Source organism: Struthio camelus, chromosome 21, assembly GCF_040807025.1.
Source record: "Struthio camelus isolate bStrCam1 chromosome 21, bStrCam1.hap1, whole genome shotgun sequence".
Classification (NCBI taxonomy): Eukaryota; Metazoa; Chordata; class Aves; order Struthioniformes; family Struthionidae; genus Struthio; species Struthio camelus.
The window spans coordinates 6,660,806-6,682,088 of NC_090962.1; the positions used below are offsets into that span (position 1 = coordinate 6,660,806).

At 48.0% G+C, this 21,283-nt stretch overlaps 1 protein-coding gene across 5 annotated transcripts in view; it reads left to right on the forward strand.

The window, feature by feature from the left end:
* DISP3 (dispatched RND transporter family member 3) overlaps window positions 1-21,283 on the forward strand; it is a 111,415-nt gene that overhangs the window by 64,948 nt on the left and 25,184 nt on the right. Inside the window, exon 1 of one of the 5 annotated variants that reach the window (XM_068915771.1) lies at window positions 7,205-7,326. The exons of 3 other annotated variants lie outside the window; for them this stretch is intronic. Coding sequence is in view for 1 of the 2 variants with exons in the window: in XM_009671441.2 (XP_009669736.2) it covers window positions 20,702-20,704 (3 nt within the window). In the remaining variant the exon portion in view is untranslated. Of the gene's footprint in view, window positions 1-7,204; window positions 7,327-20,574; window positions 20,705-21,283 lie in introns of those variants that run through there. One more of the 5 variants, XM_009671441.2, reaches the window with a different exon arrangement.

A 21,283-nucleotide genomic window follows, 5' to 3' on the forward strand; every position in this document is an offset into this window, starting at 1 on the left:
GGCTAGCAAGAGGGAAGGAAATGTGTAGGTCTGGTTTTCGTCTGTGTATCAATTCACCTTACTTCAGTCTGCTTAACTAAACTCTTTGTGTGGACAGCTGGGGGGCTGTCCACACAAACCGCTTCTTCTGATCCTTTTTATCAGTTGATGTAAGGGATCACTAGCACGATCCATTTCTGTACAAAATCAGCTGGTTTAGCTACAGTCAGTGATGAAAATGGTTTGAACTATCCTGACTTTCTGCTTCAGTGAATTATGGAGTACACCCATAATCACTTCTGCAAGCTCTCCTGATTCTCCAATAGAGGAGAGATTGGTAACATTTCCTCGTGTTTCCAAAGTGATAGAGGGTATGCACCCTATTTCAGTGTGTGGATGCTAGTTTGATCTCTGCTCCTCCTCCTTTTTTCTGACTCTTTCTCTGTTTTGGCTTCCTGGAGTGGGCAGTTCTCCCACCTGATCCTCAGAAACACTTGTATACTGCCAGATAGGCAGTATTCGCTGTCTGCAGAACACGCTAATCGTCCCCCCTGCATAGCTGATGGGGAAGGATTAAGAAAAGGTCCTTTGCTTAAGCTTATTTTATTTTTATTATGTCAAAAAGGAATGCCTGAAACTCCAAATATTTCAGCTTGATCGAAAATACTATGCTTTCCAGCCAGTGTTTCTAAGGATTTGTGTTTCCATCGGAGAACTGAAATTTTCTGCTGGTACACTAAACATTTGTTACAAGCTCCTTATCCCTATTGAGGTATGTGGAAACAAATGGCCAAGTTTTAAAAGCTTTAAGCACTCACAAATTCTGTTACAGGTGATGGGAGCTGCAGGCCACTGACACTTAGGGATTTACATATGGATTCACAAATTTACCTTTGGCATCTTGATTTGGAAATACTGGCTCTTGGTTACTGGAACGCCCTGACTTTTCCCCAATGTGACTGCTTCTCCTTGTGGTGTATTGCACCTTTGGGATTTTGCCTTCATCAGAGAGAGAATTTTTGAAATGCATCAGGACCCAGAAGGGTTCGGGCGATTTCTGTCTGTGACACAGACAACTGAAGGGACCAGAGGCTTCTGCTACACGAAGGTCAGGCCGCTGCTAGGACATTTCTGTCAGTGAAAATGCGGCTGAAGAGTTCAGTTAACAGCTCTCCCTCTGTGGTGACGGGTGGCTCAGGGGACCAGTAATAGGATATGGAGCTCTTTGCCTCCACATTTCCCGTTAATATTCTCTCTGGTGAGCAATAAGTGAAGGCCAGTTGCCAGCTGACTGTGATTTTTGGCCTCTGTGATGTGACCTTCTAGAGCAAACTTAAAGGAGAGTTTCTAAAGGCCGGATTCGGCAGCCTTTCTGCAGTGCTGTGTGCACTAGAGGCAGCACTGCTAAACGCAGCGGGAGGAGGCACACGCAGGCCGTGGGTGGCAGGGTGCAGCTCTGAAGGGGCAAGTTTAGAAGTCACTCGTATACCCTTTAGGGCTGCGAGGGCACTATCACTGCAGTCTGAATGTGGTAAAGGCAGCTGATAAGAAGAGGCAGCAGTGTGTCCAAATAAATAGCAGCCCAAGCCTCTCCTACCCCTGGGCTGTGCAGAAGAGAGCAGAAAACTAGGGGAAAGCCGAGGCAGTGGGTCAATGGCAGAGCAGCACCTGGAATGCAGGGGTCCTCAGACACCCAGCTGATGACCCTGTGCATCAGACCATCTCGTCTCTCTATAGCTTGTTAGTATTTATGATTTTATGTATATATCATGAATAGTATGAAGAAAATCCATTGGCCGTAAAAGTTCATTTGTTATGTCCTCCCTTCTGTGTTCAGTTCCTATTAGCATTTGTGTGATGGAGCCTATTTAGAGACAGCTCTTTAACTAAAGGGCAGGTAAAATGGTATTGAATGCTCCAGGTGGGTGTGAAAAAGAATAGTTTGACTCTTGCAAATGGCTTTGTACCGACTCTGGGGCCATCTCTGTAGAAAAACACCAAGGAGACACAAGGGTCAAGGGTGGATTATGGCCTAACTGAAGCAATTGTGAGGAAGGAATAGGAAAAGTTGAGCAGCATCTGCCAGAGGAAGACCACCAAGCACAGGGTCAGTGCTCTCCCAGTCCATCAGTCCCTGCAGGGAGACAGCTACTACATTTGTTATGCTGGTTTCTACCTCAGAGTGGACTGTAATGTATAGTGTGACCAGCAGGCACAGAAATTGGCCTCATCTCTCTCCTCTCCCCTACATCCTCTGGTGGGGATACTGAAATAGAGGAAAGGCTGTTGTGTTGAAGGTCATGCAGTGAGTCAGTGGCAGAGCTGGCTGGGGACAAGCCTCGGGGCTTCTTGAATCCCTGGCCTGCATCCACTGTGCGTTTGCTGACACGAAGCAGCTCTGCAAATCTCACATTCATTACAAGACAATAAGGCTTTGCTGCATGGGTCTTTTTTTTACAGTGTCTCTCAAAAACCCAGGACGGATTTGCATTTTAAAACCACCAGTTACAGCTCAGGAAAATGCTATTCAGTAGTTCCCAGAGCTCAGGAGTAAAGATTCTCTCTCATTTGTTGTCTCCCCGTTCTTCTGCTTAAAATATAATTTTGTTCAAATTGCACAATACTTATCGTTGATGTTTATGCCATGAATATTCATGACATCCAAGGACTTTAAGACTCTAGTGGAAAGGTGAGCACAGGGGGCATGGCAGCCCTGATGCTCCTATGCATTGCAGAGGGTAGAGACATCAGGGTGAGAAAACGTGTTTGTTTAGGATGTGAGCTGTGGGATACTAGCAGAAGCCGGAAGCCTTTGGGGAGTGCTGGTGAAACTCCATTAAGCAGTGCAGTGACGGCCTTTTCAACAAACAACTTCCATAAAACCGTTAACTTCCCTTAATTGCAAAGAAAGGGCCCCACACTCAGCTGGGGTTTAGAATAGCTTTTGTCTCTCTTTCCTTTGCTTGTGTCATCTTTCTTTTTTGCATGCAGTCAGCAGATGGGCCTCCATGTCCCAGACAGCCCTAGGACTGGGGAAACTCTTTCTGTCATCAAAGGTGTAGGATTGTACCTGTCAGCAGTGACAATTCAGGTTTGCAAGTGCAAATGGATGCTGGCTGCAGCTGGTGCTCCAACGGGAGAAAGCCTGCCTCTCCTGCGCTGCCGCCTGCCCCTGGGCATGAGCTGGGTTAGCTGCCCTGGGTGGTGCGAGCCCACGCCGGCGCTCCCTGCGCCAGCCGGAGCGGGCTCACGGGCTGTGCTGCTGCACGCGGGGCTAGGTCACGCGTGTGTCCCTTTGGCGGAGGTGGCCGAAGGCTGCCAGGCTCACTGCCGTTCAGATGGTGCCATCTGGCTCTCGTGAAATATATGAGAAATGTTGTCCAATAAAAGAGGGGTCCGGCTGGCCGTGTGCCTTCACCTCTGTGCTCTTTAGGGAAGGGATTGTTTCTGTGTCTGGGAAGCACTGAACATAATTTTTGAGCACTACTGTTGCCTGAATAAGAAATAATAGGCTGGCAGTTTGAATCCCGGCCTGAGTCTGTGGTAACTAGAAGCTGTCAGGGCTAAGGTTTATAAATACAAGCCACATGGAAATAGCTTGTGATGTGGCTCTATTAATTTTGTGGAGAGAGAGGAAATACCACTTTTTTTAGTGGTCCATCAAGCAGGATGTTTGGTTTGGGAAAGAGGAGGAGGAAAGGTCAGGGTTCTTTGACAGGAAGACGCTAGGAAACACAGAGCACAACCTCACACAGGCTAGGGTGCGATAACGTTTCTGAATAGAGCATTTTCTCCCCTCCATTGTTTTTCTCTGGAAATGTGCTTTAGTTGCTGCTGTTTTGAATGCATATCTTTTAAGAATTTCCCCCAGGAGCTGCGAGGTGCTGCAAATTCTCCTGGGACACTTAGTTGGCAACTGATGAAGCAGAATCTCTCTGGCTTTGTGGGCTATTGCCCTTTCTTCCTAGGTTTATCCGTTATTTTATCTCCACTTTATTAAGCTAACTGGTATATTCAGACAGCCTTGCTTTGAGCCCTGGCTTCGAGTCGTACGTAATAATAAGCACAACTAAGTGGCAGATGGAGAAAGCTATTCAAATAGGAAGGCTCTAAACTCATGGGGCCTGAATCCGTTCTCAGCTGAGCCGCCATAAACCCCAGTGACTCTGCAGTGAGACTTGTGTAGCTGAGATCAGCCTCAAGGGCCTAGGCACGGGCCCCCACTCCCTTTTCATGCTCTTGCACTCACTCACTCTCGCAGTATCACCCTCTTACCCAGCCGCCGCTCTCCAGCAGCCTGGCGCACGCGTTCACTCATGCAAGCGCTTGTAGCCTCATGTATGCTTCACGGACCTGCTGGCAGAGTGTGCACGTACTCATACATATGCGCTCACGTGTAGGCATCTCGCCTTGCTGAGCCTGGCTCCCAAACCGCCAGTGGTCTTAGTAGAAGTTCAGCGCTCAGCAGTTACCCAGCTCTCTCTCCTGCATGGCTTCCTGTCTGGGTACAAACTTGAAAGCTTTTTAGGCAATCAGGCAGTAATAGACCTTGTGGAAGCTGAAAGTCCCCCAGATAAAATTTACAAGGCCTGGGAGAGCCTGCCTGGCGTTATTTAACGCTTTAGTAATGAGCACCTGAACAGGAAAGATTGCTTGGGTAGTTTTATTCTGCATAGATGAGCAGTCAGAATTTCAAAGAGGGGCCATAAATATAAGCACGCGAAATGGCCAACGGTGCCTGATTTTGGCGTGGAAGGCAGTCATGGTGAGGGTAGGAAAAGGCTAAAGAGCATGAATAAAGGGGAAGATATTTTCCTTCAGCTTCCCAACTCTGAAAGACAGAGAATGGCTTGGCCAGGAAGGGTTTTCGGTCCAGTAGCAGTGCTTTTCCTGCCTGTTTGCTACCAGGTGCATCTGTGCATGCGCCCAGGCATTTGTGACTGTGTCGCCTGCTAATGAAGACTGCATCACGGTGCTAATCCCTCTCTGTGTTACGCGTGTGTCTGTTCATCTGCGTGGTTAATGAGGATAACAGTTGTGTGCAACACATCGGTATATGTGCTAAGCGTTCACCTGTGCGTGGGTGGGGTTAATAAAAGCCACAAATAATGCTAATTCTTTGTATATGCATTTGCAGTGTTAGTGAAGACTGCAATAAAGCATTGAAATCTCTGTGTATGCGTATGCGCAAGTAACGTAGCTACAGTTTGATAGTTTGTGTTTATATGCACAGACGTTGCTCATGTAGACAGTTTTAATGGGTGTCTGTGTAAAACATATTCAGCGTTGCTGACTTAAACTAGCAGTGAACTATATATTCATTTTGGCAACACATGCTGTTTTGCTGAAGCAGTTCTGTGGGGCCTGAGGGAGAGAAAAGATAGTGGCTAGAGACTGACACTGTGTGAGCACAGAGGGGTATGGAAGGAAGTGTTAAGCTAGGTAAGAGCAGAACATGGGCTCACACACGTGCGCCTGTCTGTGCCCGGAGAGCTGTCGGAAACGGTGCCGAGGAGAACTGTGTTATTGCCTGAGCGCTTCGAATGCGGTGCGCCTGATAACTCCCTGCTGTTTCCTGGGCTCTGCTGTGTGATTGATTTGAGCGCTGTCCCTCACGTCTACATAGGCTCGGCTCACATCCCTGGCAAAGTTAGAAAATGTGATTTTTCTCTTTACTGTGCACACGGAGTTTTCAGCAAAACTGCTAACTCCTCAGCATCACCTTCTCTGCAGAAACTTGCATCACTGGCAGAAATGTGCCAAGCTAGTGCAATGCAATTTTATTTCAGGAGCCTCATTACATTTGTATTCCTTGGAGCCTCCAGAAGGAAGAAGATGGTCTGGCTTTGTCTGCATGGCTTCCTAATCACTTCGGGTGATGCATCCGAAAGAGCACAGTGCCTCTGACCTGAGCCACCTGCCTGGAGACAGACTCAGGTGACAGGCCAGTTTTACTGTGCTATTCCCCATTTGTTATTCAGTTGACAAACATGTCTGGAAACTTGGGTAGAGATATTTTTCCTAGGTAGCATCAAGACTCCAATAGGCGAGAATATTGAGCAAAACACGCGCAGGTCACCACTCTTAATGTAGCCTGATTAAAACGTAGTTGTTCAACGATTTACCGACATAATCTCACTCTTGCAGGACTCCACACCATATTAACCTATCCCCCCAGAAAACAGGCCTAGAGTGGGAAACGGAGCCTCTACTCTTCCCTTCCTGCCTCCAGAACCAGGATGAGTCACACAGGCACGCACAGTCAAAAAACGCAACAGTGCCGTATCCAGCACTGTCATTAGAGACCTCCTGGCAACGCTAAGCAAAGCCGCTGTCCTCAGGCATGTCTTTATTCTAAGCAGGACTCAGTAGACTCCAGAAAGCCAAGGCAAGGGTCCGTGGTGAAGTCAGAGGACCAGCAGTGCAGAACGCCTAAGCCGTACTGGGGTAGGCAGGAACGTGAACCAGACTTTCTCCACCACACCGGCTAATAGCTGGTTATCTCCCATTTAATGACCCGCATTTAATTTAGGGATTGTTGCTGCACAGCTCTGGCACAGATACGTACAGATGGCTCCCGTAAGGAGCGTTTATCCAGAGGTGAGAGTAACCAGCGAGGAAAGCAGATGAGTCCTTCCCAGAGCCCTGGCTCGTAACACGGGGTGGAACTGCAGCAAGGACCGGTCGCTACAAAAGTTTCTGGTACTTTCTGTTCAGCCTGGTGCCGGGTGGTGGTAGCGCCTGCTCAGCCACAGCTGGGTTCCCATCCCCACACTCCAGAGCTTATGGCACAGGGAATCGTCCTTCGCTCTTCAAATTGCAGTCTCTGAACGAGAGGCTGAGGGGTCGGAGAGCAGCCTCCACGGCCTCCCCTCGCTTGCGCTGAGCACCCAGGGGCCGGGGGCACCGCGGCGAAGGGCTGCTTCCCGAGGTGCCGGGCATCGCCCTGCGCGCCCGCGGAGCCCCGGGCCGAAAGGCTGCGTGCGCCCCGGCCCGGGGGCGGGGGCCGCGCACGGGGCAGGGTTTATAGCGCGGCCGCAGCGCCGCCCGCAGCCCGGCGGAGCGGCAGCAGCAGCGGCAGTAGCGGCAGCGCTCGGGCGCGCAGCTCCGCACCGCACCGCACCGCACCGCACCGCACCGCACCGCAGCAGCGGGGGCCGGCGCCCGCCTCTCCGCCCCGGAGGACCGAGGCAGAGCACGGCGGAGCGGCGATAAAGCGGCGGCGGAGGCTCGGCTACACGGCGCCGGGGTCGCCGGTGCGCGCCGGCTGCCGGGCAGGGGAAGCGCATCGCCGCGCATCGCCGTACCCGGCCCGGCCCGCGGCTGCTGCCGCCCGCCCGGGCGGAGGTGAGTGCGCGCTCGGGGCCGGGGCTGCGGGCGGGGGCGGCGGGGCCGTCCCGCACCGTCTCCCCCGGCTGTGGGGCAGGCCGGGCTCCGGGGCCCGCTGGGACAGGCGGCAATCCCGTCCCCTTCCCCCTCCTCGGTTTGCTCCCCTTCCCCCCCCCCCTTTTTTTTTTTCCTGCTGCGAATACACCAGATCAATCCCTTAGTTGTGTGTGTTTAGCCAACTCTCCCTGGGAGCTCGGGAGAGTTCATGAATATGCACAAAGGAGCGTGTTTCCCAGGGAGGCTGCCTCTGTAATGAGCTGACTGAGCTGTGCCTGCAGCAGGGCTGCTTTCTTGGGCGAGAAGTTGGGCACCAGAGCGGCTTTGTGTCCCCGACTTCGCGGGGGTTTGGACCGCGTCCCCGAGGAGGCAGCGAGCCAGCAGAGGCTCCTCTGCCTGCGCTGGGGAGTTAGCAGATCCAGCCAGGCAGCATCCTTATCGCTGGCAGTGGCTAGCGTCAGATATTTCTCCAGAAGGTGTCAAAAGAATTGTGTGCCTGATGCCTATAGCTTGACCTTCCTGTTTCATACTGTCTTTTGTAGAAATTGGCTTCTGCTGCCTAGAAGCCCTGGGTCACTTAAGAGGGAGATTTTATTGCTAGCAGTAGTCCCCTTTGAAGTCCCAGTCCTGGGCCCTTGCTTATTATACTAGGTGATCTCTAAAGCCATGCCGGCAAAAAAGCTTGCATATGAGAGAGAACGTAACTATTTTATGTCCTTTCTGCTTCTGTGATGTGATAATCAAACCAAAAGAGTGGGACTGGGTACCACTGCTCAGATATTCAAAAGCACTTTAGCACTGGAGAAGGGCGGGAGCTGCTGGGAGCTGAGTAATACTGAAAATCTCGGGGACAGAGGGAGTAAGAGATGAAAGCGGCAGGTCCCTCAAGCATGTGCAGGACCTTTCATCTGTCCTGCCTCCGCATCCTGTCTGTGCTGCTTGCACTTCTGTTTTGTGCACAGACACAGCAGCATGCTGGTTAGCAGCCTTAGCTTATACAATTATTGGGATAGTGTTTTGACAGTTGTGCTGAGTCTGTTAGGATTTAATGTATTATGCAAGCAAATAAGTTCCTTTAAAAGAAGGCTGATGCATGCCCTCTCTTGCTGCTGCAAGGCGTGACTCCAGTTAAGTGGGATCAGGAGTTGTGTATTGGAAGGAAAGTACTATTACATTTCAAATGACAAAATAAACACTGAGACTTTGCTCACAAAGTCACGTGTACATACACATAAAAATATGCCACCTTAAAAATTAATTTTAAAAAAAAAAACAATTTCCCCATGAAAATTTGGGTGAGCTTTTGAAACTGACTTCCATTCTCATCAGTGAAACTGTGCTCAGAAACCAGATTTCCCCTCTCCCTCCCCAACAACCTTGTGAAGTGTTGATAAAGATATTATCCACAGCGTCGGCTTCCTTTGATTGCTCTTTTAGGCTGCGTGTCTGGATGGAAACCTAGCAACACAATAACTGTATTGACGGGAGACGTTTCAATAGCTACACTTCTTTCATCATATTGGATGCATCTTCAGAGGTTAGGATCATCAAGCCAGACTCTTTAGCACCTTTGGAGGTTTACGGTGTGATGGGCTCTGAGCCTGGAATAAACCAGACATGGGTTAGTGAAAAAAAACCAACAAAGATGGAATGGAAATGTTTAATATGATGAAAGATCAATCCTTCTTTCTTGCTGCTCCCCTGCAAATATCTGCTATATTCCCATGGGGAGAATATCCCACTAGGGAGGGAGAATTCATATCTAATAAAAAATTTATTGGAGAGGAAACTAGCCATCAGCATTTGTGACTGTTTCACCTAGATACACACTGGGAAAAGCTAAGGGACAAACGGCCCAGAGCAATATATAATGGTACAGTATGTGAGAACCTGACTGGCATTTGGAAAATAGCATCAGCGTTGTTCCAGCCACCCTCTGTGATGAAGATTATGATTCAGTTTCTGCAGTGTACAGGGCCAAATTCATCCTCAGGTGTAACAAAAACTGAAGCCACTGACACTTTAGGTAGATTTACCTTACTGGATGTTTTCTAGTATTCTTAGATATAGTGACATTCACCCTTATTCTGCATACTGTCTCTTTACTGTAGTGGAGTAATGCACTGTTTTGGGAGGTAAAGGTGACAATATCTGACTGGCTCTGTCTAGTTTGGGGGCTTAGAAATGAGGGATTTCACCTGGGTAAAATCTGAGTTTTGAGGTGTTTGGGGAAACTGCCTTTGCTAGGTGCCACAAATTCTCTTAGTGTTTCCATGGCCAGTCCTTCCACAATCTTGTGCTTTCTGAGCGCTAATGAGTTAAACATCACAAACGCCCTTGTTAGACCGGAAGGAAAAGGTGGCAAGTTACAGGAGAACTTTTAACGCTTCTGTATCTATCACTTGCGAACTGTCAAAGAGAAAAGAGATGTTTGTAACACGCTGTATTGTGCAAGAGTGCATGAGGAGAGCTGTATGCCTGTATATAGCTGTATGTAACTGTATAGTGTGAGAGTGTGATAGGATGTGTGCATTTTTGTATAGTGCTGGGGGAGGATATGAATATGGTGCTAACATTTTGCATCCAAAAAAACGCAGCACATCTGAAATCCTCTTCTGATGCCAGTGCTCTGAGATAAGTGCTGCTTCTACAAAGTCTTGCCTGTTGGGTACAAGTACTCAATAAGTAAGCTTGACTGAAACTGGAGAGGGATAGGAGTTCATAGCCTGGTGGCATATGGAAAATCTGGATAAGCTGTGATTTTTGTTTCTGAAGTTTGAGCAGGTCCTACTGTGAGTCCCTGGGTCTCTGGGTGATGATGCTGTAGTCCCTGTGCGTGCCAGCATGCAGTAAATCCTGGCAAGACGCTCTCTAACACGGAGCATTTAGCATATAGTTGGTTTAATCCTCTAATCTTATCAAGCGCTGACATAAACGAGAACTGAACAGATTAATTCACTCTGAAAAATCAAGCCCCATTATATTTCTCCGTGTAGTACATAAGATTTCTTCTTTCATTTACCTGGTAGGCTTATTTTTTTTATCCATTGTTTGTTTGAAAGTATCTGACTATAGATTCAGGATGAGTGGTAAAAGTACTCAGTAATGGGCTCTGCTGTGACACGAGTTTATCTGCTATTTGTTTAAGTAGCCTCAAGGGATTTCAGGACTGAAGCCAGCAATGTGATCTGGGAGGCTCAGTTATTGGAAGTTGCTAGCTTGACAGAGGAAGGAATCGCTGGAAAGCGGCTACTTGTTACCTCCTTGGTGAGGAACAGTCTCGTTTACTTTTTGTTCCTTTTGTGCCAGGCAAGAGGAGCAGGATCTGTGCACTGCTTTCCTCCTCCTACTCCCCCCCACCCCTTTACCCTATGCTGAGAGGCAGCGCAGTTGTCACGAGGGGTACGTGTGCAAGCTGCCGTTTGGCTCTGCGAAAGTGTGGCTAGGGGCAGGGGAAGGTGCTTGTGGAACTTGCGATGAAGCTGAACAACGAAATATTAGTTTCTAGCGCTCCCTTATGTCTCCCCTGTGATACCACAGAACAGGCTATCTCTTTAAATGATTGATTTCACACAGATTTACTCAAGTCCATTGATCTTGATGCAGCTTTACCAGGGTGAATTTTCTCTGAAGTCTAGCCTTACTGATGTCTTTTCTACAGGCTTGATCCTGACTCCCTCTCTCTGGCAGAGAGGCACCTTATTTCATGAACAGTTATGCTGCATTCAGTGAGGCTGTTTCGAGAGTAAGATGCTGTGATGCTTGTGACTCAGACTAATGCAAGTCAATAGAAAGGACAGATTAGGTGCAGCGTGAGTATGGATTGCAGTGTCTGGCCCTTAATGAATAATTCAGGAATATGGAAGAAACTGTGTAAGAATTAAGGGCTTAATCCAGGTCCAGGTGAAATCAGCAAGAGACTTCCCATTGACTCCAGACCAGAATATATTTTGGCATGTGCTTAACTTTGAGCTCCTAAGTTGTCACGTTGATGGCAGTGTGCTTCAGGCATGAGCTACGACGCCTATCTGGATTAGCATCCAGTGTAAGATTATTTATGACCCTGTTGCCTGTCGTGCTGTCATTAGCTGTCCTCTGCAACACCAGGAGGGAAATTTTTCTGAGGTCTCAGCACTGCGACTGAGTCATATTTTTGTAGTATTAAAAGCCAGAAAAGAGAAATGACTGGAGTGCTTCACCGTTAATGGGAGAAAAATACAGAGACAAAAATGTTTGTCAAAACAAGCTAGGAAGGTGTAGTTTTGTTTGGCTAGGATCTGCAGGGCTTTCTTCAAAAATAAATAAACAAATGTGATAAACAAATGATGAAAGTCAGGCCAATGCTAATCCCTGGGAGCATCCTTCGGAGGGCTAATGCATGTGGAGGAGAAAAGAGACTTAGTTTCTGTTCCAGGCATTTGGGGTAAGTGTATCAGTGACCTGAAAGAAGGGGATGTTTTTGGACTGCTTTCAAGAAGCTTCAGTTATGACCTGTAAAACTGAACTTTTTTCAGTCATTCTGTCTTCTGCCATTGGAAGCTAAGGTCCTGGGCTTGTGCTACACCTTAAGCTTGTGCTACACCTTAAGCTTGTGCTACACCTTAAGCTTGTGCTACACCCTAAGCTTGTGCTTAAATGAGGCAGTTGCCCAGAACTTAGGCACATCCATAGAGAGGACATAAGCACATGGCCAGCTGGGGAAGCCTGGGACCTCCTGCTATGTTTGTATAGTATCTGGCTCAGTGGGACTTTACTTTTGGCTGGGAACTTGAAAATGAATCATTGAATTCAGTGTTTAGATTGAGCCTAACAGTCTTTGACTAAGACCACCAAAGAATATACTGGTTTCTGTTTTCAACCTCCTGCATGCAGAGATGAAGACAGCATAGCGAGTCTGGGTTGCTTTTTTTGCAGCCTTCTTTGACCTGACTGGAAGAACTAGATCTGCTTCAGAATCAGTAAGTTTTGTATCCTATCTCAAAAAGACCAGCAAACCCCCAAGGGCATAAATCAGCACTGTTTGATCAACAGTATCTGTAGTAGGTTAATAAGTTTCCACTGCATTATCTAGTAGTTACACCTATTCATACTGCAGAGCTAGTTCTGCCTGGCTCTTTGGCTAAGAAATGTGATACTTCCTGGCTACTCTGCTGTTGCTGAAGCTGATCTCAGTGGAGGCAGGATGGGCTGGGGTGGGAATGATGTCCTCCCTGTGCAAGAACCAAGCACTTGCATCCTGTCTTAATTTCATCAGAACTGGATGCTCAGCACTTCACAGCATAGGAGTCTGCTTGTATCTGTTCCTGTCAGTGGCTGAGCACGAGCTGCCATCACGGGGGACAGAATCAAACCCGCTGGGTCCTAGAACCACTTCTGGCAGACCCAGCCTTCGGCTCTGCAGTGACTGTGGGAATCCTGTCCTTCCAGCTGCCCCAGAGTGATTTTTCTTTCCCGTAAAGGTATAATTAGTCCCTAGTGAGGAGCAGTACTGATTTTTTTTTTTCTTTGAAAGTAGTAGCATCACTACCTTGCTCTCATCCTTTAGAGGATCAGAGCATCTCCTCTTTCCTTCTCCAAGTCTGGATGTATGAAACTTCCAATGAATCCCCTGTGCTCTCAGCCTGCAGACCCTGGCAGTGTGGCAAGCTTTTCTGGTTGGTGGGGAGGCAAGCGTGCCCATTGCCCTTAGGTATAGTGTCTCCTGCCCTGAAATTAGGGCTTCACAGGTGGCTGCAGCCTTGAACACCTGACCCTTTTATTCCTGTTTTGAGTTCTCTCTGCTTGCTGGGAGAAAAGGTTTAGGGGACAAGGCTGGGATACTTTCCCTGCCATCTGCCTTAAGGCTTGCAAGTTGGCACAGGGAATTCCCGATCTTTGCCAAGCCCTGTTAATAGAGGACCGCTCCTCCTGAATGGAAGGCAGCTCACCTTACATAAATGTTGGTGAGGGTGAAGAGGCCAGTGTGTTTGAGGGGGGAGAAAGACACATACTAGCAGTCGTCTGGTTTTAAAGTGCTGCTAGCCTTGAATATGCCTTTCTTTGAGGGGGCAAGTCAGAGGTGAGAATCACTTATTTTCTCTGCCTGGGCTTCAGGGTGTGGATGTTATTGCTTCTGGGGCCTGGTCCTGAGGCTCTGATCTCGCTCACTCCATGTGAATGCAGCCACCTCAGTGAAGTCACTTTGGATTTGTTACTGGGATGCCTAAGTCCAGGATCTATCTGCTAAGACCACTACACAGAAGAGCTTGTACGGCTTTCAGATCAACCTGTCAGATGCTGCCACCCATTTTCTTCCTTTGATTTGAACACAGAGCAGTGCTCCAGGAAACCTCTGTTTTTACTCTGGCCTCCCTTGGCTGACTGATCTTGGGCCAGTAAGTCACTGAGTCTCTGTAAGTGGGGGATGTATATTTAATGAACAGTAATAATGCCCTGCATTACATTGGCTCTTTCAATTCCAGGATCATTTGGCCCAGTACATTTTCTTTCACAGTGTAACTGCAAAAATGTGTCATAGGAGCCTTGTTTGTCGCCCCACCCTCATATTCTTAAAAGATCTGTGTGTTTGCAGACCAACAGCAAAGAGGGAAATGCATGTATAGGCCTAATAGGCCTCTGCTGGGTGTCGACTCCTTTACTCTTGATGCTGGGCATGGGAGGAGCTGGAGCATTTGGGAGTTGAAGCAGGGGGTTGGAGAGAGCTGGGTCCTACTGTGGCTCTGCCACAAATCTTGTGACTTGGAGCAAATCTAGAAGGTCACTGTGGCAAAAATGACTGTGTTTTGATGCTTCAGTCTTTGGGCACACTACAGGTGTTACTGTTTGGAGTTGTAGGTACCATTGCTACTCCCCAAAAGGCAACCAAAACGAGAGGCCACTTAGCGATGTTAGTTTTAACTTTCTTGGTCTGTATTTAGCTTCTGTTCAAGTCAGGAAAAGTTATGGCTGAATCCAGGAGAGCTGAAGCTAGACTGTGGAGCCTTGCTTAATTCATTTGTAAGCTTGCATGTTATCTGACCTATTTCCCTAGAGGAAGAAGGAAATTGAGTCTGATAGGTGTTTGCAAAGGGTTTATGCAGTCTCTGATATAAACCAATATGAGGCACAAACGCAAAGTGCTCTTTGCTCCTAGGGGGATGTGCTTTATGTTGCCTTGGTTTTGTCTGTTTTACACACAGGGACTGGGAATGAATTGCTTCTGAGTGCTGTATTAAAGTCTGTGGGGCTAGTTTAAAGGAAAATCCTCTCTCCTGCATGAGGTACTGCTGAACATGCAGCACATTGGATTCGCTGAATCAAATCATTTGTCTTTTTGTTCCTCTTTTTAACAAGGCAAATGGATTCCTGGGCTGCAAACTCGGATTTGAACTGGAGCCCAAAGGGGTATTCTAAAGGTGTCTGAGAGAAGCCCAGAGCTACCCTTCCTCCTGCTTGTAAATCAAAACCTGGCCAAGTACTGCCTTGAAACTTCCTCTGCCCTTTCCTCCTCCCTCCCAGCACATCCTCCCATTTGCTCTCCGACAACTCATGCGCCAAGTTTAATCTTCAAGCCAGTTTTTATGGCTGAGTTGAAATGGAAAGGCAGACAGGCCCACAAGAGCATGAAAGTGACTCAATCAAACAGCGGGCTCCATTTAAACTGAGGCCTGTGAGTCTGGACAATACAGACAAAAGCTTGTTTTGAAAGCTAAATCTATTTTGCTGGAAAGCTTGGGCTAGTGCTCAAACCATGTGGAAAGCTGCTTTTTCCGGTGCTCCCTGCCAACAGTTGCAGCTTCCAAACTCTCAAGCATCAGGCCAGTGCAAGCTGTGGTTCTTCAGGACCCACCGAGCACTTGTCAGTGCCTTGGAGTGTCAAATCTGTATAGACATACTTTCAGACGGAGTGTCTCAGAACCTGGTGTGTATGCTTTGAGCCACTGTTTCCACATCTGGAGAAAATTCAATTTCCAGGAGCACCTCTTTTCCTCCTCCCCATCCTAACTCCTAAATCTTAGCCCCACCAGTTCACGTGGGTCTCTGAGACTGGCGGCAACTGGGCAACTAAGCTGTGGTCTTTGGTGCTCTTGGTCTCTTTCTCTTTTCTGTCACTGATGTCATTATACCTGTGTGTAGAGCATAGCAGAAATGCTGCAGCGTCATAGGGAGCTATAAAACACCAGTCTATGACAACTGGGACAAGATTCATCAGCAGGTAAAGGTTTTTCTTGTGGAACTGCTTAAACTGCAGATGAGGAGCTTCATTCTTGTAAATCTGCTACATGGAACCAATTTCTTGGTGAAAGCTGCCACGCATTAACTGGGGAGTTCATAGCACAGGTTTCTGTGCAAGTGATACAGTCAAATGCTTGACCTTATTTAGATCCTAATAACAGAGAGCTACATTGTTAGTAGTAGCAATAGAGTAACTTAAGACTGACACTGCCTTTACAGATCCCTTGCTATTTCTGGTATTTCTCCTGTAGCATATAGTGATGTGCTGTGGAGGAGAACATTCCTTTTGGATCCAGATCTTGGCACACATGAGGCCAAATTCATTCTTGCGTATATGCCACCTGCCTATGTCCTGTCTACTCAGTTACATTGCAGATCTGGGTAGTGTTTGCAGTTCCATTCCTTGGCCTCATTTGGTGCCTGGCTCCAGTGAGTTGTTCCCTTAGGAAGCCAACTAAACCTGTTTTCCAGAGGGCCGGGCACAGCTCAACTTCAGCATAGGGCAGTGTAGCTGATTCCCTCTGAAAGTCAGATCACAAATATGTGGGCGAAGCTAGCCTGTGGTTGTTTGGGGAGGAGGATCCCAGGAAGCTCTGGGACAGCATAAGGACAAGGCATATTGTGAAGGGATGAAAGATTTGAACTCTTAGACTCCGGAAGATGAGAGCCGTTCAGAAACAGTTGGTGTGATTTACCCCAGGATAGCTAGAAAAATCAATAGCAAAGCTAGGAATCCTTCCTTTATTTCTGTTTCTCTGCCTTAACTGCAGGACTCTGTCCTTCAGGTAGCACAAGCAGCATGTCAGCCTGTGTGTGAGTGCTGAATTGGAAGGGTGGGATGCAGTGAGGAAATGGGAGAAGTCTCCTGAGATGCATTGGTCGTGTGCCACGTGGCAGAGTCTCTGGTATCCGTTGGGTTGGGTGATTGCCCTTTCACAAGCTTTTGGGCTTTTGGGCTCGTGTAGCTCACACATCTGGGATCTTCTGAATCTCTGGTAGAGAAGTAATAGGGATAAAGGTGGCGTCTGCTTCCTATTGAACTGCTCTTGTGCTAGGCTTAGAGCACGCTCCTGTGGTCTGTGCTGGGAGGAAGGAGAAGGAGCGAGAAGGGGTGCTGCTGCTTTCTCAAGCCAGTCCTGGTGGCCTGAATCTGTATCCCATGGTCACAGCTTCACTGGCTGCTTCTGGCAGCTGCTGCCAGCAACACCTACCCCCCTTACTCAGGGACTAACAGCAACCAGCTCTTAGCTGTGGCTGCTCTCTGCATTAGGAAGCATCCTGGACTCTCCGAGATTAATGCCTTTAAAGGCTGTTTGCTTATTTTGAGAGCCTGCCCCTCCTCTGCTAACGGGTCTGCAGGGCTGTGATCATTGAGCTGTGGTGATATTTAATGTGAGTTTCTGCATGGTTGGTGCAGCTGGCAGCAAGCTTTAAGTCCTCATACTGGCAGGGGATCTGCTGCCATGCTGTTTAGGCCGTGAGGCGTCTTGTCTCCCCATCCTCCTCTTCCCCTCAGGAAGTTTTCCCTTTGTTCTGAAAAGCCTTGTGTTCACCCAAGTCCTGCTCGGGAGCTGTCAACTGTGGCAGTAGAGGCTTTCTAGTCCCTGGGTTTTACACGTCTGCTTCCAGATTTCTCACTGATCCTGCAAAGATGAAAAATCAGTGCTAATTAATTAACCTAATTCTAGAAGCACCACACTTCCATGGGAGGAGAGCAGCTAGCTGCGTACACTTCAGGGAGAGAGAAATGAGAGAGGTAAGAAAGATTTATACCTGCTGAGATCCAACTTTATAGGCTGCTGAGAGCCAGCTACAAGCTACTTTATGAGTCCCCCTGATCTGGTAGTAACTCTTCTGTTGGTGACAGTAGATCATGGTTTGCCACAGTTGTCCCCATCCAACTGTAATGACTGTCAGGATGAATTCTCCCCACGATCCAGGCCCTCCCACTGACAGAAATGAGAGGCCATGTCTGTACCTCAGCACAGCTTAGTGCATGGAGCTGGAATGGTACATGAATGACCTTGAGTACGTCTTCTGCTCCCCTACTTACAAGGTGACTATAACGTCACCCTTCCCTCTTTGATGCTGGTGTGTGGAAAGCCCTGCTGAAGAGCTGTGCATCACTGAAATGCCGTGGGAGCTGCCTGCACCACAGATGGCAGTCCTTGCAGCCTTCCTGCTGTGAATCTGGCATTTCTGATGTCAGTAAATCGTAGCAGCAAAAAGGGAAGACCAGGAGATCCATCAGAGTGGCAGCTAGGTTGTGTGTGGAGTGAGGCACTTGGGTGACTCAGGCACATTTGCAGAGCAGACTTTCTGCCTACCCCTCCTTTTCTTGGAAAGCCAGTGGATAGTGAGCAGAGCTGGCTGAACACAGACACTTCAGATGGAGGAAAGTACTGCTTCTTGCACCATTTGCTTTCAACCTTATTTGTGCTTTTGGTGCTGGAGTGGCAAGGGGTCGAGATGAAAGAGCTGCCTGCGCTGTGATTGTCGGGAGTGACTGGCAGCATAGATTGGCATCCCCAAATTACCCTTCATGTTGCTATCCACAGAACCACCACCAGCAAGGTCCCCTCTGCGCAAACTGCAGCTTAGGCTGCTGGTGAGAAAGTGGCTCACATGAAGGGTGAGAAAGAAATTGCCTTCCGCCTTCTCAGGAAAGAACCAGCAGCTTATGGGAAGACTCTGGAGAGGGACATTTAGGCGAGGGTGTTTTGATCAGTCCCAGAAACACAGTGTGCACACAAGCATGTTATTGCTGGGGACTTGCAGGTGGAGGAGAGTGCACAGCCAGCCCTTGTGTTCATACTTCCTCCTCCTCCAAGGAGCAGGTGCCGGGAGCAAGGTCAGAGCAGGGAATCCTGCAGCTGAGCACAGAGTGGTGTTAGTGCCCACAGTGACGTAAACTGGGGAGGCTGAGCATGGGGTGGAATAATAAATGACTGGCAGGGGCTGACAACAGCACACTGCTTTCCTTTTCAGGGTGACAGCAATGTGGGAAGCTTAAGATTATTTATAAAGGGAGAGCACAGGCTTTGGGGGTGGCGTTTGATTCCAGGGGCCTGGGAGTCGGATGAGTGCTTTCTATGGTGTGAGATTTCTTCCTGGAGTGTGTGACACTCCTTGGGATAATAATGCAAGGCAGTGGTTTGTGGCAACCGTCTGTCCTTAATGATGTACAAAGGCTTTGCTGTGAACGCAGCTGCTCAGAGGTAGACTCTGGAGCACGGAAATCGGCACGCCATTGACAAGCTTGTTATCTTGGGCCTCTGGTAGGTGGGATCCAGGGTGTTTTTGAAGTCAATGTCAAAGCACCCAAAGACTTGCAGCTGAGCTAGAAGCCATCCATTTTCTTAGCAACAGCAAGTGGCTGGGGCACAGAGTAACTTTTGTAGTGGAGTTAGGTAAGTCATTTCTAAAGCATATCAGAGTTTCGGCTTGCTTGGAGCTGGTGTGCAGAAACCTTTAAGTGCCACAAAGCTGAGTGACAGCAGGGCCTTATCATTAACACACAAACAAGTAGCTCAAATGGTAAACATGGCAGAGAGCTCCAAGGCACGTTTTATGAGATTATAACCAAGGAGCTGTTTTCCAACACCCACAATCGTTAGTAACGATAACCAGGAGCAAATTATTTTATCAGGAGTTGAATTTTCTTGGGAAATGACATGCGTGTTAGCCAAGTTCTTCTGTAGGTTAACCTCTGCCGTAGTCCTGGGAGCAGAAGGACACCAAACATTGCACGATTTGATGCAAACAAACCTGCTGACCTTTTTCTTTAAAAAGTGCGAGTGTCTCAGTACTTTGGAGCAAGCAATTTGGGGGATTTGTTATGTCATTTTGGAATTTGTTGAAAATCTGTCTGGATGCTGCTACTTCCTGGAGTTGCTGAGGAACGAGCATCTAGGGCAGCCCTTGCAGCTGGTACCCACTGGAATAAGCCCTGCTGATGGGGCTGCCTCAGGTCCCCAAACGAGTGCCAGTGCCATCTGAAGTTCTCAGCTGTTTGAACAGGGCCCCCACAGCTACAAGATTATGGTATCTCTCCTTTTTGAATTAAACCATTCAGGGGAAATGAGTTTTTAAAATAGGAAACTCGGATGACAGAGCTAGTTCTTATTTGCAGGCATTTTACTCCTCGCAAAGCACAGTAGAGCTACTGATTTCTGAAAGCATCCAAGATCTCAATTTTGCTGTGCACTCTTGGGTAGATCACAACTGTAGGGTTACCTAGTTGTTCTTAGCCTGTTCTGTTCTCAGATAATAAAGCAAACAGCTTTTAAAGCAGCGTCTCTCACTTTCCCCGTGTGCCCATCTTGCATACCTGCAGTCCCTTTCTCCAACCTGTTCATTGTTTGTGTGGCTTGGTTGGTGGTAAAGAGAGATGGGGGAGCTGATGATCCTTAGTAACTCTGTCACCGTAAGGCCTTTCTGAGGTGTCCCAGGTACTCGCATGTATGTCACTAGTCAGCACAGATTGCGTGAATCTGGCTTTCATTGCTGAGGTTGGATGTCTTTGTCCAACAGAGGTTGTAATGCACAGCTATGGTTACACTTGATGTTACAGCTCAAATTATGCTCGCGGAACAAAGCGGAGTTTGCAGTTTGTTGCACATACCCCCATCTGCTGTTCTGTGCGCTCTAAGAAGTTAGGTATCTTGTATGCCTCAAACCAGGCACCCAAAATAAGTATCTATTTTTTTTCCTTGCCATCTCCTGAGCCCCTGCATCTGTCAGATGGGAACTGTACCACCCCCTCCTTCTCAGAGATGCTAGGAGAAGAGATTCAATTCAGTCCTGTTTGTTCAGCCCTCAGACACTGTCGTGACAACAAGCAGCGTTGAAAAGCTCATGAGGAAATTAATAATTCTGCCTCTGAGCCAGGCTTGAGCAGCGTGCAGGAAATGAGGCATGAGACCACACGTTGAACAATAAGGAGAGAACGAGGTAGCGAATAGCTGCTGGTTCAGGGAGCATCATTCGTTGCATGCACTGGCGAAGGCCGGAGTCCTTGCGCCTGGACACTGGGCTTGGAAGAAAAACTGCACTGTGAAGCATTTACAGAAGGGGGGCAAATTAAGGATGCTGTGTCAGCCCTGAATTTGGCGTTTCCTGAATGGTGAGTACTTGACTTTGCAATTAATCTTTCCATACCGCTTTTGGCATGTAATTATGAGTACTTCTAATCAGCCTGTGTCAGACACCTGGAATAGCAAGCAGATGCAGTGAGGAGATCCTCAGTGTCACAGGCTGAAGATATTCCAGCCAGTCTTTGTGCCTGTTGAAAACAGATCGATAGATATGATGGGCTCCTTCCATTTCTAGCTGCTCTTATCTTAGCCAGGGTGAAAGTGCCTGTGAGGGAAAAGGAGGGCTAGGACAGACAGCCCTTTGAAAAACAATGCCTCAGTTAGGAGTGAGCATGCCTGCCTGTACTTGATTTCTTGCATAAAGCTTGGGAGCTCAGCCAATCCTCCATCCTGTGTGCGGCCCAAATACTGTCTTGCCTCCTATGGGCAAATGAAATTGCAGAGGATAGAGTTTTAAATTAAAAAACTCATTTTGTTGAAATTTTCCTAGCAAACACATATTTACATCATTGCACTGCAGTTCCAACAGCACCATGCTGCTGGAGCGTTTTGATGTTGTTCTCATCTGCAAAGTGCCTGGGGTCTTGCAGTGTTTTTGTGCATCTTTC